At 38.4% G+C, this 17,768-nt stretch overlaps 1 protein-coding gene across 2 annotated transcripts; it reads right to left on the bottom strand.

Annotated features, from left to right (window-relative positions):
• Nucleotides 1-1,386: 1,386 nt before the first annotated feature.
• Nucleotides 1,387-17,350, bottom strand: RAB4A (RAB4A, member RAS oncogene family). 2 transcript variants are annotated; one of them, XM_053973248.1, is made up of 8 exons: nt 17,195-17,350; nt 9,474-9,554; nt 8,170-8,284; nt 6,909-6,971; nt 5,651-5,805; nt 4,707-4,802; nt 2,973-3,133; nt 1,387-1,672 (listed from the first exon to the last, which is right to left on the bottom strand). In XM_053973248.1, exons 1-7 carry the CDS (start codon nt 17,223-17,225, stop codon nt 3,018-3,020), a joined length of 657 nt encoding a protein of 218 aa, XP_053829223.1. In that variant the 5' UTR covers nt 17,226-17,350; the 3' UTR covers nt 1,387-1,672; nt 2,973-3,017. The 2 variants fall into 2 exon arrangements, with proteins under 2 accessions (XP_053829223.1, XP_053829224.1); XM_053973249.1 differs by lacking the exon at nt 4,707-4,802.
• Between the last annotated feature and the right edge of the window lie 418 nt (nt 17,351-17,768).

The following is a 17,768-nucleotide window of genomic DNA, read 5'->3' as shown; positions in this document are numbered from 1 at the left end:
ATGTCAGCAAGATATGCAGCATAAAAGGTTGAGATACTCCAAAACATGCACATTAACCAGCTTAATGTGTATACAGTGAGGAGTATACATTAAAAAATGGTAAAAACATGTCCAAACTCATTATAATGACAGTAGTCTTTCCTTCCAGGGAGGAAAGGGACAGCTTTAAGACAGTTACTGAAAGAATAAAACTGCTTACTGCTTTTTAAACCAGAGACACTTGACCAAAATGATCATAAGAACAAAGTATAAAAGAGGCCTTGTGTGTAAAAGGGACAGAAAGAAGTAGAAGAAAATCCCTGTGAAACCCCTGAAATTTGTATTTATAAACAATGGTCCTCTGCTCCTTTCAACTGCTACTCTAATAAGGGAAAGAGGTTTTGATCAATAGCCAACACCCCTTCCATCACTCTAACAGTGACAGGAGAGCAACCTTCAGCTCTGCTTGTGCCATGTCAGTGCTCAGCTCTAGTCAGTGTGCCAAGAAACCTGATTGGGTTGTGGAATAGACCACCCAGTACCTCATCTTTTCCCAGCATTCCAGAACTGTTTGGGGTTTTGGCACCAACACCCTCCTCAGCTCTGGTGGAAAAGGCATCCCAATTAATAACTGGCTATTTGGACTGGTGGAGGAGACAGCTCCATCCAACTTCCTGCTCCCGAGGACTTGCAGTTCTGAAAGCCAAACTGAGTGAGGATAAGACAGGTAAGTTTCTTTGGAGTTCTCTGATGTTCTTGAAAATGTTATGCTGCTTCAAAAAATACTTCACACTCTTATGAGGAAGATAATACCATTGGGAATAATTATTGGTTCTGTAACAAATCCAATCCTAAATACAATCAGAGAAGTGACACAACATGAAAGTTTTTGGACCCCAACAGCCTTTTTAAACCTAAACCCAGGCTTTTCAAGTACAAAGCATGCTTAATTCCATTTAATTCAGAAACAAACTGAGGTGCATACTTTTCAGGTAAGCATCTGTTTGAACCAAAAATGTCAGGACAAAAGGAATAAACAGAACTCTAATTTCATGAAAGATGGTATAGCTCAGTGTAGCATTCTTGCTCTGCTCTTGTGCTTTAACTTGCCTTTTCCAACTTGATGTATCAGGATACAGAAGTATGGGTCATAACCACACATTAAGAATTGATCCTGTCAACAACTTTTTAGAAGGTGGCAAACAGTAGGAAAAAATAAACCAACAACCTCTCACTGACAGTTGCCAGTGGTTTTGTAATTCAGGTTGTAAATACAAACTATTGTGCAACAAACAAATGTGACAAAGCCTATCTCAGTTAAATTTGTTTATATGATAAAAAAATAAAATATTAAACTGCTTATAGTGCAACATTCTAATAGCATACATAAGTATACCATGCTTTGTAAATTTACTGTTACATTATTTACAGTACATTGCAATGCCTTAAACTAGAGGTGAAAAAACAAAAATAGGTAATGGAAAACATTTACATACAGGTATGAGCCTTAATATTGTCCATCAAACCATCCAGTTCATTTTGCAGACTTGTGTGTTGTTCACATACCTGCCCCCTACCACAGGATACCTTTCTATCAGTGGTCTGCTCTGCTTGTAGATAGTGGAAAGATGCTTTTAAAAACTGCATAGCCTCCAAGCTTTTCTGTTTCTTCAAACACCATTTGCAAGTACAGCTATAAAATACATAAGAACTCTATTAATTACCCATATCTGATCAATCTGAAAACTGACTCTTGAAATAAGATCAGTGAATTTTCATTTCTGTAGAGCCATACCAAAGCTGAACAAAATTAAAGCCCTTTTCTAGCAATCTCTTAGTTGAAAAATGGAATTTTGTAAGAGGAAAGCAGTTCAAGGATTCATTATTTAAAATTCTGGGTTTTAATTGGGAGCTAAGCTCCTAGAACACAGGAAAAAATATGAGAATGTAGAATTATGTGCTGCCTTATTTAATGTTCCATAAAGCTTTTGCTGTGTGCACTGCTCAAGCTGATGAATGAATACAGTAAAAGTGATGCAGGAACTATGCCTGCAGTATTTATTTGATATCACTGTCCTAGTACTAGTGAAATAATGATTAATTATAGCAGAATAATTAACTACACAGGGAGAAAGGACTGTACTAAGAGCCACTGAATACTGCAAGGAGTTATGTAAAATCCAGTGACTATTAAGAAGTGTCTTAAGGACAACTGTCTTCTAAACATAAGAAAGACTAACCACAGAGCTGTTCTTAGGAGTTTATGTGATTTATGCCTCTTCTCCTAAGAGACTTATGTCTCTTCTCCTAAAGGGAAAAATTCTTTCCTCACTTTCTCTGAACATCTTTGGAAGAACTTTAGAACACTGCACACCTGTTTCCTAGGATGCAATAGCCCCAGATGAACTACTTTAGATGACAACACTGCTTAAGCAGCAAATAACTACTATTCTCTTGTTTACATTTCTGCTAACAGCAGAATAACTTCAGGCTGCTTTTAGGTAGGGACAAAAGTCAGTGGAAGTTTGAAATTCAGTGTTGTCTTTAATTTTTGAGTCTCAGTGTTTAAGCCTCATTTTCAGAAAAGATTTTATAATATCTTAGGACAAGATACTGTACCATATATTCTGTGAATGCTTACTTCTACTAATGTTTGTTCCCAATGCAACAGAACTGATTCACTTTCTCTGCAGTGCATTAGGCAGCTATTAGGCCTATAATGCATTTCAGGAATAGAGCGTTTTAAAATGTTTTCCCCAGCATTACTCAGATTAAGCTAAGATTTAGAAATACTTCAGTAAGAGCTCTAGTCTTCCCAGAAGATGAGAGTAAAAAAAAACAAAGTATAAAAACATCAATCCATTCCACTTTGCATTGTTTCAACAGACTCTCTGTAACTTTACAGGCCAACTGTGAAAAAGCCAAGCACCCAATACAGCACATTTATGAAGTATGCTAGTTTGCCCACCACCCCAAGAGTTTTGTAGCCTTACCTTCTGTATCTAAATTAAGTATTTGGGGTTTTGTGTTTTGTTTCTCTAACACCCACATTCTTGAGCACTTTGTGCTTGTGCTCTGCGTGGTGATCTCAGCTGTCTCAAGGCAGCATCTCCATACTGAATACCTGAGCCCATTCTCTCTGGATCCAATTCTCCTGATGAGAAACAAAATGGTCACAAGAACATAGATCATGTGCGAATAATACATTCTAAATTAAACATTAACATTAAAGAAAAAGCATAATTATATTCTAATCTATTTATGGAGAGATTATCTCAATTCTGTCTGCTTTTAGGCAATTTCAAACCTGAATAATTTTCTCCTCTAATTTAACCATATGCCCTTGACCATGATGACAAAGCAATCTGTCTCAGGCTGCAAACAAGAAATGCATTTGCACTACCTTGAGCAAAAGAAAGGTCTAAAATGTCTTCTGTGAATACAGTTAAAAACTTCCAGCTTTCAGAGGCTCATAGCAAAGAAAATAGTACTGCAGATACCAAGCCAAACAAAAAATGGATCAATCTGATAGAAGGATTCTGAAAAGAACTGCTCCCCAGGGAAAATGATCAACCTTTCCAACTTCTTATATCCACTTCTGCCTACTTCATACCCTGTGTCTTCATAACTGTTCTTATGGCTGGGTGGTGGTCTGGCCAAGAGAGACCACCATAAGATCCTTACAGTGTCCATTTTTGCATGATTCAGTGGATGTGTGCTGACAGAAAAACGCCAGGAGCAGTTCACAGAAAATAAGACGTAATTCTGTGGTGGCAGTGCCTCTTTAAAGCAGTCATCAAACTACAGTATTGTGAAAAACTAGCTATACTTTCCTTTTTCATTTAAGTTTTGGGTTTGTTTAGGTTCTTTTTGTTTGCTTAAAAATGAAAGCTGCTGTTTGGCATTGATTTGATGCAGTAATCAGAAAATTCCTCTGAACATATCATATTATTTTAATCTAAAAATATGTGTTTGGCATTGGAAATGTGTAATTAGAATCTGAGACAGACTTTTCAATATGGCCAATACTTAAAACTTTTAAGATATCAAGCAGCTAGAAAAAAAGAAAAACTGGAATGCAAAATAGCTGTAATGATATCTAACACACAGGAGCCTGTCTCCAGCAGAAACCTGCCCCTTGTGTTGAGAAGGTTCTGGTATATTTCTAGATCTGCAAAAGTAAAAATGATTTCAACTGAGAGGCAGAGGTCACTTCAGAGAAATAGTTGCTAGAAACATCCCTGATATTTTTAGTATTACTGTTCATACTATCTTGACTGTATTTCCTATTACATATGAGAAGCAGAATTTAAGTTATGACTGCCCTGATATTAGGTTTTTATTCTGGACTATAAAAACTCTGAAATCAGGCTTGGTATTTGTAGGGATGCAGCAACCCACAGAACCTACACTCAGACCTGACTTAAGATAAAGAGGTCTAACCTACACTCAGACCTGATGTTAAGGTAAACATCACCCACAATTGATACCACCACCCCTTTTTGGAATACAGATCTCACTTAGACATCCATTCCTTTTAAAGCATAAGAGAAACACCTAGAAAACAAATAGGTTATTTTAAACAAATAGGTTATTTTACCAAAATGAAATTTTGGGGTTTTTTGCTTTAATTCTATTAGAGGACTTTGAATGGTGATATTTCCATGTGCACTTTTATTCATTTTCAGATAAAATAAAAGATTTTATAAATATAAAGCTTAATTTACCTGATTCAATTTTATTGAGTATTTTCCTTGCACACTGTACAAAGGCCTCTTCAACATTTTCCCCCGTTAGAGCACTTGTTTCCAAGAACATCAGCTCTACATTTGACACCAAAAAAAAAATCCTCAAAACAAGTCTGGAATAGCAGGTATAGTAATTCAAAACATTAAAGCCAGGAGCAATAAAAATATTTGTACAGAGATCTACAGTCAAAAAGCATGGTCCAGAAAAACTTTTGATGGCAAAACCACAAAAAACATCCTCTAAAATTTACTCAGGCACCCTAGAGAGCTGGAGCACAAAAATAACCTGGGCTGTGCATGCAAACCTACGCTTGAAACCAAACTTCATAGTTTCCCATTAATGGAGGTTACATGCAAAAGCAAAGCCAGTAACCAGAGCTGGTAGAAAAAACTAATTGATTTATAAAAGCAAAACCAAATTTTACTGATGGCAGGACTGCAGCACAGAAGAAGCTCAGACCAAGACTGGCTTTAGCTGATGCAGAATCATGTCCTCAGACTGGAAATTCTGAATACTACAGACCAGGTAACTGTTGTCTGGATCCACGCCCTGCACTGAACTCAGTTTTCAATGAGTAAAACTCATTGCTTCAAACTTCAGCAGACCCCATACAACTTTGTGTGTTATCTACAGCTGTTTGAAGACAAGGCAATACCTGAAGTGGTATTCCATTTCCTACAGAATATACCTCGATACAGAGGGTATTCTTAAAGGAGCAGCTTTGAGTAGAAGAACCACTGGTAATGAGACTGAAGTAGTACCTGTAGTTTTCACTGCAAGCACTGCCTCTCTGGGCCTCAGGTACTGATAGAACTCTTTTCTGTAGACAGGGTACAAAGTACAGCCTAACTGCACAAAAATGTAAATGATCTGAAGGACTACGCATCTTTGAATGCTACATCAAGGTTTTTGTATTACTTACCATTTTCCTGTGCAAACCGGGATGCTTCTAAAAAAGTGACTTCACGATCTGCATCAAGATCCTTTTTGTTTCCACACAGTATTATCACAATATTTTGACTTGCTAACATTCTTGCATCCGTCAACCAATTAGTAAGTGCATTGTAGGTTTCCCGGCTGTGCAGGAAATGAAATTCTTTATTAGGACACACTCATTTCTCATGAACAGATCACCGAAACAAAACTCAGACAGCAAATCTGTGTTTGTGGCAAACAAAATGCTGGTAGTCAGGCAAGGCACCTACACATCTCAGTGTGCCAGTGATGAACTGGGAAGAGTATCAAATTCCTTCATGAAACCATTGAAAAGCTTGAGTTTTTAAAAATCAAAATTGAATTATTCACAATATATAAACACAATTATAAAATACTGTGTTAATGTGAAAAGCTAAAATTTTAAGCTCTTATCTAATTTTAACCTTTTATATGACATTTTGGGACAACAGAATGAGATATTATTCCACTTGGAATTCAATGACACTTAAATTACCAGTGGGATTGTAAGAATATACAAGGCTTGCGTAGATGTGCATGCCTGAACTTTCACACAGGTGTCAGGACCTACACTGCAGGCAGTCACCCTGCACACACCACTTGCCATTGTAGCAGTGGTCAGGAAGAAAGCAGTAAGACTGACAGATGATTCCAGCTGACCTTAAGCAGAACACAGATTTCGAAGCTTGCTGAGAGAACCCTTCACTCACAGAACAACAAGCAACAACCTAGTGAACCACCATTAACCAACCCAAAACTTATATGACAAATATCAGTCAATGGTGGCAGGAAGAATGTGAACACATGTAATGGTAAGGAGTTTTATTGGCTTTTATTGAAAGATGCAGAGATGAACTGCTGATCCATGATCAGCAGTTTCCACAAGAAAGGGTGCACCATCTTGGTTAAGGGTGGCTGAAGTCCACGCTTGTTTCTGTGGCAGGGCTTGCTGAGCCAGTGGCTGCATGTAGTCCACCATTATTAGACCAGTGGAGGGCTAATCCCCACAAATTTGTGTAACTCTTTAGGATTGCTCACATCTGACATTCGCAATATCTCATGTAAGCAAGTTCCAAAGCTTACATACACACTGAAACAGAAGTACTTCTTATACTTTCTTTTCTTTCTGTCCAATCTCGATTATAGCATTAAGTACTTGGGGAGGAACCATTGTGCATTAATTGGATCAGGCAGTCTATGAGGAAAGGAGTTGCTGGCTTTCTTACCTGGTTATATCATAGACAAGCAAAGCACCTGCAGCCCCTCTGTAGTAACTCCTTGTTACAGACCTGAAATAGAATTACAAATGCTCATTTCTGTGGTGCCTTCACTGTTTAAATCTGGGTTAATATAACACAATCTGTATTATGAAACAGAATTCTTATTTACATATTTAAAACAAAATGTGCTTTTTACACAATGTTATCAGCTGTGCAGCAGCAGACTAATTACAATCAGGATTTTGATGAAGCACTTCGATTAAATATAGCTGTACGAGGATTCTCAGAGTCCATTATGACCCACATGGTGCTGAAGGTACACAAATCACCATAATACATGACCAGATATAGAACTGGAGACTGATATCTGGTCAACACACTGAAGAGACCTCATTAATGAAGACTATATATCACAGCCCAGCTTTATTTAGTCAGAAGTATATCCAAAGGACTTGTCTGAGTTTTGGGCAGCAATCCAGTTAATGTCTTCTATCAGGCTTCTACCATCACACTCACCTCTGTTAACCAACTCCTCTCCCAAAACAGAGACCTCAGACACACACTCAATCTGCCCCCCTCCCCCAAATATATGAAAAAAAATTCATGTCCTATTTGATGGTGAATGTACCCAGGAATCCATTAGATTTTTACTATGCCTTTTTCTTAGATTTTTATCTATGCCTCAGATGTAGAACACTTAAAATACAGCATTAAAAGGACACTGATTGTTATAAGCTGACAAACTGATTGTTTTTTCTCTAAGAAACTTAAGATATCTCAGTCTTTCCAGAAATGTATTTACCCCAATGAATTTGACTGATTTTTTTCTTCTCTAATAAAATGGTAAATAATTATACTGTGCAATTGCTTTCATGCAGATTTTGAACAGCTTAGAGCTTCCTAACATTTACTTATTCCAACCAATAGAAGGTCTCCTAAACATAGAGTTAAGTGCATACTCTTAGTTAAAACAGTTAATTACGAATTTGGCTGGTGAGCAAGATTTTAGCCACCTACTCCACTCATATACCTTAACAGAAAATACCCAATGAAAGAAAGGGCAGAAACTCAGACCCTGCAAGGCAACACTGCACTACTGAAATCAATGGATCTGTGTCACTGTTTCCACATTGGAAGTTTAATATGAAAGTAGACAAACAATTCCACTGACCAAAAAGCTTTGCCTGCTTTCAAGCAGAGATAAATAACATCCACCACTCACAGCAGCAATTGTAATAACACTTAATAACATGGCTGAAAAGCATACCTGAACCGCTCTTGACCTGCTGTATCCCATATCTGCAATTTTACATATTTACCACCAACATTTATGATCTTTGAACCGAATTCCACTCCTATAGTATGATTTGAGTCATCTTTGACTATGAAAAAATAAAGAAAACAAACCTTTTTTGAAGAATATTTAGAGTGAATAGGTTTTACATAAAACAATTTAGATATTATCAAAAACTCCTCAGTGTTCAAATTACAAACTTCCTGAACCATCAAATTCAGTGCAGCTTGTAAGATCACTGCCACCACACAGAAATGAATGTTCTTACAATTTTTTGACAGTTTAGTCAATTCAAACTTGCTACTAGAAAGGCCTGCTTTAAATAATTTCCAGTTCACTTTAATAAGTGGCAAAATACTTCTTGTACACTTTTTTCCAACTGTGTTTTCTAATACTTTGATGCCATTTAAAATTAAAATTAATGAGAATGCACACAGTCTTGACCATGAATATGCAAGAGACAATTCTTCTTTAATGCACAAAGTTAAGATACTTGCTCTATGTATGCTCTTGATATCACAGAATCTCAGCAATTTACAGCTTCTCATACTAGAAGCAAGGGCTTGTTTCAAATTCACTCAGAATCAAGCCATGTTCCTAGTGCTTACATATCATTATCCTTAAACATTCCTCAAGAGACAAGGTGAATTACTGTTTGGTTGAGAAAGACACCAGTGACCTTAGATTTACAAAGGTTTCTAAATGCATATTATTTTTGTTTAATCTTGATGCCAAATGTACAATCCAACAGGAATTTTTCTCTTATGCTGTTTATCTCTGAATAACATTCACAATTGAGTCTTTATCAGTATTTATCATAGACCACAGTCCTTAACAAAGAAAACAGAGTTACTATTTATTTTGAAAGATGCTGCATGCTTTCTAAATCTACTCAAGCAATTCAGCTTTTCTTTCATTATTTTTTCTAAAAGATCCAAGTCTCTACTATATATCCAGGGAATCTTGCAGCTGCCAATTACACCTCTCACAGAAATTAAGTCTGTACTTTCACCAACATCTTGTTATATTTTTTTGAGAATAACAGAGAGTAATGCTCCATATTAGGCTTTAATCTAAAGACAAACAGTGAGCAATAAGAATTTACAGCATGATTCTGAACATAATCTAAATCCTAAATTACTAAAATCCTCACCTACAGAAATAAGAGAATTAGGGAAGCTTCCCTACCAATGATAGGTACCCTACCAATGTAGACAGAGCCTTTACCTCTGATACAAGGCAGTGGAGAACTCTTACTGTCCTTCATATGTACTTACATTTCTTTTCAATAAATTGGTGTAGCAAACAGGATTTTCCAGTTCCAGCATTTCCTATGACCAAGAACTTAAACAGGAAATCTGAAGATTGAAAGAAAAAAAAAAAGCTAAATTTTAGTATGGACTCACATTTTTGTGACAAGATCAACTCACAAGCCAGCTATTTTCTTGTAGCTGTTATTTCAAAGAGAAGGGAATAGATGACAAAATTAGCAAAATAGCAATAAATCTGAAGAATTATCCAGTGTCTGCAATAGTGATGTTACACAGCAAGAACTAAGAATTCTTCTTTATGGAGAGGCAAGAAAGACAAAACAAAGTAGAAATAGCTGAATCTGAGTTCAGTTAAAATAGGCTCAACCACACCTAAATGGTTGGCTTGTATTCCAGTAATGTGTTTTAAGAGTGTGTAAGCAATTAACTATAGTCAACACAAATATACAATGATAACACTTCTTAAAATCTACAATTCTAGAGAGGAGTGGTTGTGATTTTTTTTTGGTGGGGTTTTTTTTGGGTAGGGGGGGATTAAAATATACATTAATTTAAACTTCTCTATTAACAGTTTAATATTCATAACTTTGTTTTTAATCCTTGTACAGCTGGGACAACCACAGTATTTCTCTGCAAAATTTACAGGGAAGAAATAATTTTTTTCTGGGATGCCTAGTTTCACATTTCTTCCACATGTTAAATTAATATACATGTATTTCTGTTACCTATTTATGAGCCATTTATATCAATGTTCTTTGGTAATACACATTTTCAAGATTTATGGCCTTTTTCTATTGTTTCAATAGTTACATAAAACACTTTAATGCTACCACCACAAATCTGATTTCAGTTTTGCTAAAGACCGAAGAAAGCTTCCCTGTCTTATACCTCTCAAAAATGATAAACTGATTAAAAAGCTTACAACTGCTTCCCCTAATATACTGCCACCAAAGCAACATTTACAGCTCATGCAAGATTCCCTATTTATTTTTCTACTAGCAGCAGATTTTTTATTCTTTAGTGCACAGTTTCTCTAAGAAACAGAGCAGGACTCCAGAAGACATCTGGTAAGCATGCAAGGAAAATTACTTAGTTTGCAATATCAACAAAAATAAAAACATTAGTTTTGTTAAGAGTGTTCAAAGCTGTCATGTGGGCTACATGGATATTGGCCCAGGGTATGGCAGAATAAAAAGAGGACTAAATTATGCTCAGTAAGTCAAAGAACTGATAAAATCCTCTACCAGGACCTCGTTTGAGTACTTAGTTTCAAAAATCAAATTTAAGAGGTCTATGTACTCATTCCATTTCATGAAGGAGTTCTTGTTATGGTATATCATAAACAGTCCCTAGCAATGGCAAAAGGAACAAGCAAGTTTCTCAAAGGCTAAGAAGATTCCCACTGTTAAAAAGACAGGGCTGTGAGTCCTGGAAATGAATACCGTTCTTTGTCTTCACCTGTCTTCTGGATTTTATTAATATTTAAAATGAGGTAATGTTTTACTAAGGATTTTTGTTTTTATACATTCTGCCCTTCTTGTTTCAAATGCTGTAACAGGCTCAGAATAGATTCTGAATTTTACTCTTCTCAGAAGACTGCTGTTTCTTGCTCACAAATATGATCATTTACATGCTCAAGACTTTCTATTCCAAAATCCTTTCATTTGTCACACCCCCACCCAGCTGCTCATGCTTTCTGGATTAAAAAAAAAAAATTACAAAAAGGATTTTCGTTCAGGTTGTGAAAAATTTGTTAACTCCTGTAAAGAAAGGCCCTTCATGTCATCTCAACTGCAAAGCACGCTGAAGCTGAGAACCCTTCACTCTATCAAGTCTTCACTGTTAGCATGAAATGCAGATAGTGTGAGGATAAGACAAAGTCAGGCCTTGAGACAGCCATGTCGCTGCCAGTCACTGATCTGGAGGAGCATCAGAGCAGCAGTGTATTTTTCCCCAAGGTGTTTTAAATTGAGGTGCTTTATATTTTGCTCTGAAAGCAACAGTGCTATTTGGGGATTTTATATTAATGTCTTTAAATTGATAATATATTTTAGCAGCACTTCATAATAGACTCCTAATTTCTATCCAGATTCTACTGTGCCTGACAAATTTAAAAGAGACTCTCTCCTACAAATAAATCACTTAGATGGCAGTTCAATGCCTGCTTACTTAGTAGACAAAAAAAAAAAAAAAATAATCTGACAAAATAGCAAATAGGCTTTTTAAGATGAAACTTGAAACTAGTCACAATTCAACTTTTTCCACAGTATGAAAATAAGAGAAATGTATTTTATTCCAACAAACTAAGAGAAATGTGTTTTAGTCCACTTCATAAAATGAAAATGTCAGCCACCTAACGAAAATTTTAAAACCATTTTGCACCAAAGGCAGCAATGTTTCCAAACACATGTAGACTTAAAGACACTGTTACCTTCATAAATATAACCATGCTTCTATCCTTTTAAATTCAAATTTTATGTAAATTATTCAAACTAACAAAATACTTTTAGACTTATGTTATCAGTTTATCCATGAGCACTGGATAACATGGTTCAGGAAATATGGAATACTCTGCATATTTAATCAACTGCAAAGAAGGACAAGAAAAAGGCTTTGCCAATACCAAATGTTAAAAATACCAAGATTTGTTTTAAGTTCACAGCCTAGCCTATTAACAAATAAGGTAATACCAGGTAAGAACAAAGAGAACATTTTTTGTCGCCCTGATTTTTAAAGATTTTCTAAAGCCTTCTAAGTTTACATTCTTGTAGCAAACTTTCTCACACAACTTTCCATAAATAACTTATTGTTTTTGCATTCCTTCATAGAGGAGGAGAAATTTGATGGACTGGTAGTTTGTCCAGTGTTGTTGGAGAAGTGGCACTTTCACCCTCCAATCCACTGGCACCTTTGGAAAACTATAAATGTTGGAGTCAGAAATAAACTTCCTTTTTTACCTTCACAAGAGCAGAGGCCTGCATTGTGTTTTCTAGTGTCCTATAGTGACAATTTTTCATCTTGTTATTTATTCTGCAACTTCTTTCTTATAATGTCATTCTGTATGATAACAAGTACCACATCAACTACATTTTTATTACTTATTTTAGCACATGATTTAGGACATGAAATGTTTTCTCTTTAAGCTGTACAAATGTATGTAAAATTTAGCACAGTTTGGAAGCACTGTGAGATCAAATGAGACAGGGCAAACAGCTTCTTTTAGACCATCACTGTGGACTCAAACTTTATATATTCATTCTTAGCAACTTCAGCAAATGCAACTCATATTCCAGTGTTTGCACTACTGCTTAATTGCTCCAGTTTTTGGTTTTGGTGTCCTCTTCCCAGAGGAGTTAGTTCACTTCATTTCATAGCTTTTTTTTTATCTCCTTTTTTTTCCAATTGACAAAGCAGCTCAGAGCTCCAGCATTCCAGTCAGTTGCTAATGCTGTCACCCTAGAGAAACTTTTCTTTTGAATGCTCTTGTTCCTTCTTCATAGAAAAGCTGAAAAGCAACATCATTCAGATGTTACAAATGCTTGCTGCCATGCTGGCTACTGAAAAGGTCTAGAAAAGTTAAAGCACTTTGCCTTTAAATAAGATCGTCTTTATACAGAAGTGATTTAGGATCAAAACTGAACTCTGTGCTAAAGGAAAAAAAGGTTACAAAATATACACTACAGAAATCATTAGGAGATGAAACGCAGCATAGCATGGCTGTTTAAGGAAATAAGATATTAGAAAGAATCAGCTTACTCTCCTCTGAGAGCTACATGCATCACCTGATCCCAAACAGGGTAGGGGGTGCAGGAAATAAAACATTTTCTAGCACAGGCAAAAAGGTAAAATTGTGGCTTCACCCTAAAGATGGACCAGCAGAACAAGCTGTTAAACGACATAAATTACATCATGTTTTTTGTGTTTGTTTTTTTCTTTTGGGGGTGGTGGTGCAGTATGAGCTGAGGGGAAAGGAGAATAGAGACAATTGTGGGCTTTGACTCGAGCACCAGCAAAAACAGATGGCTGATATGGCAACCACCCCCAGACATCCAACCTCCTCCTTTGACTGAGGTCTGCTCCAGCAGAAGAAATAGTCAAACAGCTTCTGAGATGCTGTAGTTTACTCCTTAAAATGCAATGAGAATTAAATTGTTTCCTTCACACTGCTAATACAGTAGGGTAGGGAGGAGGCCAAATTATATCCCCAATCTCAGTTTGAAGTCCTCCCAACTCCTTGCTATAGAGTAGAATTTATATTCACTAATGATGACTCTTTGGAAACTCTCTCATTCATGGCACAGGGCAGGAGGAAAGAGTGCTCTGATGCATTCCCACTGGCACATGCTGCCCCTAAATGAAAGGAGGAGCTATTCCTACTGCTTATTCCTTTCTCTAGCAGAAAGTTAACAAGATAAACAGGTAGAACAGATCAACCTGGCTCTATTCCAATCTGCAAAAAGAATGCTTCAGAGAGGGAAGTTCTGCTTTCTCACAAGCAAAAGAGCTATGTTCTCTAAGGAATAAAATCAGATTTGAAACAAACTGAAGACCAGGGTGATTAATGCAAACATCATCAGGTAAATGGTGTGGGACAGCATGGTGAGAAAAGGACAAATCAAATTATCCAGACCAAAAAGAATTATTTTCAAATGGATGGAAAGACTGTACAGCCTCTGCCAATGACAGAGATTGGTAAACTTATGTGACCAGATTGGGATTTGTAGATGCTGGTGGAAAAAACACAAGGAACTAAGAAGTGAAGAGATTTGACTTGAATTTTACACATTGCATTTACTCAATGCTTGTACAACTTCCATCCTTCTACCATTTAAAATCCAAAGGTTGCTTTGCATTTATTTATTAAGAATAAGTGACTTTCTGTCAGGCTGTCTTTACTACAAAAGCATGTATATTTTGCACTGGGAAGCAAGCTAAAACATGTATGTTTTGTTATATGGCAATTATCCATAGAAAGGCCATTGCATCTCAGAAAACCTGAGTTAAAAGAGTTTCCTATGAGTAAGAGATCTGTTTCCAATGTTAAATGTCTTTCTTCTAAAAGAAAGACTCTTTTCTCTCCAAAGCAGCAGGAAAATGTTCTTTCTAAACCCAGTCTCAAAATTCATGGAGTTATCTTGTATTCATGTTTGGTTTGGTTTTGGCCCTTTGTATGGGAAATAAATTGAACATGTAAGAATTAAATAGATATTGAACTGAACACATAAATAATTGAACAGATAAGAAAGCTAAGAACAGAAGATACACAACTGATGTAATAGGTTTGCAGGAGTAAAAATATGAATTGTAAGCAAAATTTAGTGTCAATACTGAGAAGCTGCAGAATTTTGTTTGAAAAGAGGGAAGAAACAAGAATCTCAATAATGGACAGAACGAGTTGTGAAAAGTGAATGAACAGAAAACCTTCAAAGAAGACAGAATCTGACATGGAGGAAGAAACTAAGGAGGAAAAAAACCCAGGAGACATGAAATTAACAGCAGTGGCCAATGGAAAGACTCTTTATTCCCTATGGATTGAGAAAAATACTGGAAAAAATAACCCCCCTTTCAACAGAAAGACAAATTGAAGCCCCACAGCACAGTTAAAATCATAGGAAAGACAGACAGCAAAATGACATTGTGAAGAAAAACACCAACCCAAACACCAACCAGTTTCCTGAGCCTATCTGTATGGGATAAAAAGCTTGAGGTTACATAATTAGAATGGGTCATAATTCAGGTGACAAGAAAAATCTAATTCATGATTTAAGGATTTACGAGCTACAGGGATTCCAGGAGGGGGATACAGTGATCCTTAGTCTCAGTCACCAGGAGGAAACTGACCTAATACTTCTCCCATCCTCCATGGCCATTGTAACAGCTGGTCAGCAACAAACCACTCTTTGTTAGGACAGTGAGCACATTAAATCCAGAGTTTATCAAGCACAGAAGATCCATAATTTAATCACATGGTACTGCTAACTTTGATCTGTCAATGGGGCTGCTACATAAGTGGACAGGACACTGCAAAATTAGTTACTGACTACTGTTATGGTCAGAGATTGAAGAGCCATTAGTTAAACCTTATGCTATAACTTAGCTTTTATTCTTCTGTGTTCTCTAGAACTTGACACTCCAGCCTTCTAGCTCGGAATTTTTTGTAGCCTATGTGTGCATAGGACAAACACGGAAACTCCAAAAGGTGATATATCAAACAAGAATTAAACAAATACAGGACCAGCCCACATCTACAAAGCTTCCATTTCAAGGGCTTGTTTTCTTGGATAGCAAAATAATATGAAAGTATCAACAGCTCCAGTGGGCTTACTATCCCTATTCTGCATCACTGGAACAATGCAAAAAATGCTTCAATGTTCTGGTTTAAGATACCAATCATCTATTTGGCTTACCTAGTATTACAGTATGAAAGGAGGACCACCACTGAAATGCTGTCATCTCTGGTTTTCTACCAACTCTTTTGCTCAGAGACCACCACAAGCATAGCCAAAGTGGTCCCAGTTCTAGATCACAGGAGTACAGAGCATGAAGAACTTGTTTAAACTCAAATCTAGGTGGACAAAGCACACCCCTCTGGTTTCTACATGTAACTTTTACATGTTTCTAGAACAGATGGACAAAAGAAGCAGGGTTTGGATATCCTAATGTTGGCACTTCAAGGGCTGCCCCACATTCTTGCCTCTTTTTGCCCCTTAGTTCTGTGCATTTGCTGTACACCAAAGCACTGACTAGGACAGAACATCAAGCACTGATGACTACAGCATTGAAAATAAAATTACTTGCACAGCAGAAACAATCGGGTCACTTGGTCTACTCCTAATGGACATCCCAGCCTCCAAAAGTTTCCAGAATTGTTGTGTCCAATTTTGCTTTGATTATTCAATTATTCCCCATTCATTTCTGATCCTACTCTCATGGACTATGAATGTGAACCTACCACATGGCTTCAGAATATGTTCATATGTACAACAGCATCTTTATACTGGAAAATATTACAGAACAGTATGGTACGGAAAGGGTAGAAAAGAAATCTATTCAAAGCAGAGATTCAAGTAAAATTATAAAGAAAAGAAATTAATACTATTCAGTTGCTTCTTATCTCCTCCACCTAGCCAGCAATACCAGCTCTGCTTGCCTCTTTGACTCCTCACTTCTCTTTGATGCTTCCCAGCGACGCACTGGACACACCCTGTCAGTGCCTGCACTCCGACTTACTCCGTCGCATAATTTCCTAACAGCAGAAGTCAGATACCCATGCCAACACAGGGACACACGAACATACCCATCGATCTTTTTCCCCCCAACTCACTCTCACAGTCAACTCTTTCTGACGCCTGCACGTCTAAGACAACAGGACCGAAACCTCAACTTGACCGCAGAAGCACCCGCCGTCTCCAAGTAAAGGAAGGGGCAGCTTCTCCCAGCGGACACGCACTGCAAGTTTCCTGCTGGACTCCCCGGACCACAGCAAGCAGCGCCCAAGCCGCTCCCTGCTCACCCTGAGGGATAACTCGGAGCGCTCCTGCCGGGCCGGCCGGGAGCCATGGGCGGGGCAGGCGCTGGGGGCTCAGGGGGACCCACCCGAGCCCGGGGAGCCCTCACGTCACACCGGCTCCTTCTCCGCTCCTCGGGAGGCACTGCCTGGCCCCGGGCCCGCTCCCCCGGAGGGGAGGAGGGAGAGTGGGTCCCCTCACCCCGCCCCCGGATCCTACCGTAGGTTTCGGACATAGCACTCTTCGACATCCCGGGAGGGGTGACCCCCGCGGCCGCTGACTCGCTACTCGCCCCGCCCGGGGTCGGCGCTGACGGCGGAGAGAACCGAACAGGCCCCGCCGCCCGGGCCCGGCTCAGCCCAGCCCCGCCCAGCACCTCCCCGCCCGTGCCGCGCCGCTGCCGCGCAGGCGCGGCAGCTCGCGGCCGCGGCCCCGCCCCCCGGCGGCCCCGCCCCCAAAACAAGGCGCACGTGCGCGGGGTGCTCCCGCCCCGCTGCCCTCCCAGGGCAGGAGGCGTCTGGAATGCGCTCCCCGAGCCAACGCGGGCTGGTTACCCGTGCGCAGCACCAAGGCACACACCGAGGCGCTGTTCCCGCGGTTCTCCGCGTTTTATTCCAGTTCGTGCCAAGCAGGGAGCCGGGCGGTGGCCTATGAAAGGCTGGCTCCCCGGTCACCGAAACGTTACGGTAGTTATACGTTTTAACAAACAAAGGCGCCAGCATTCCTTGGTTACAAGTTACATAACTTTTCTTTAAATTAGTTTTCAAACCCCTATTTGCTCGTCATTCCTCTC

This window comes from Vidua macroura, chromosome 3 (genome assembly GCF_024509145.1).
Source record: "Vidua macroura isolate BioBank_ID:100142 chromosome 3, ASM2450914v1, whole genome shotgun sequence".
Taxonomy (NCBI): Eukaryota; Metazoa; Chordata; class Aves; order Passeriformes; family Viduidae; genus Vidua; species Vidua macroura.
This window is presented reverse-complemented; position numbering and strand designations above follow the sequence as displayed.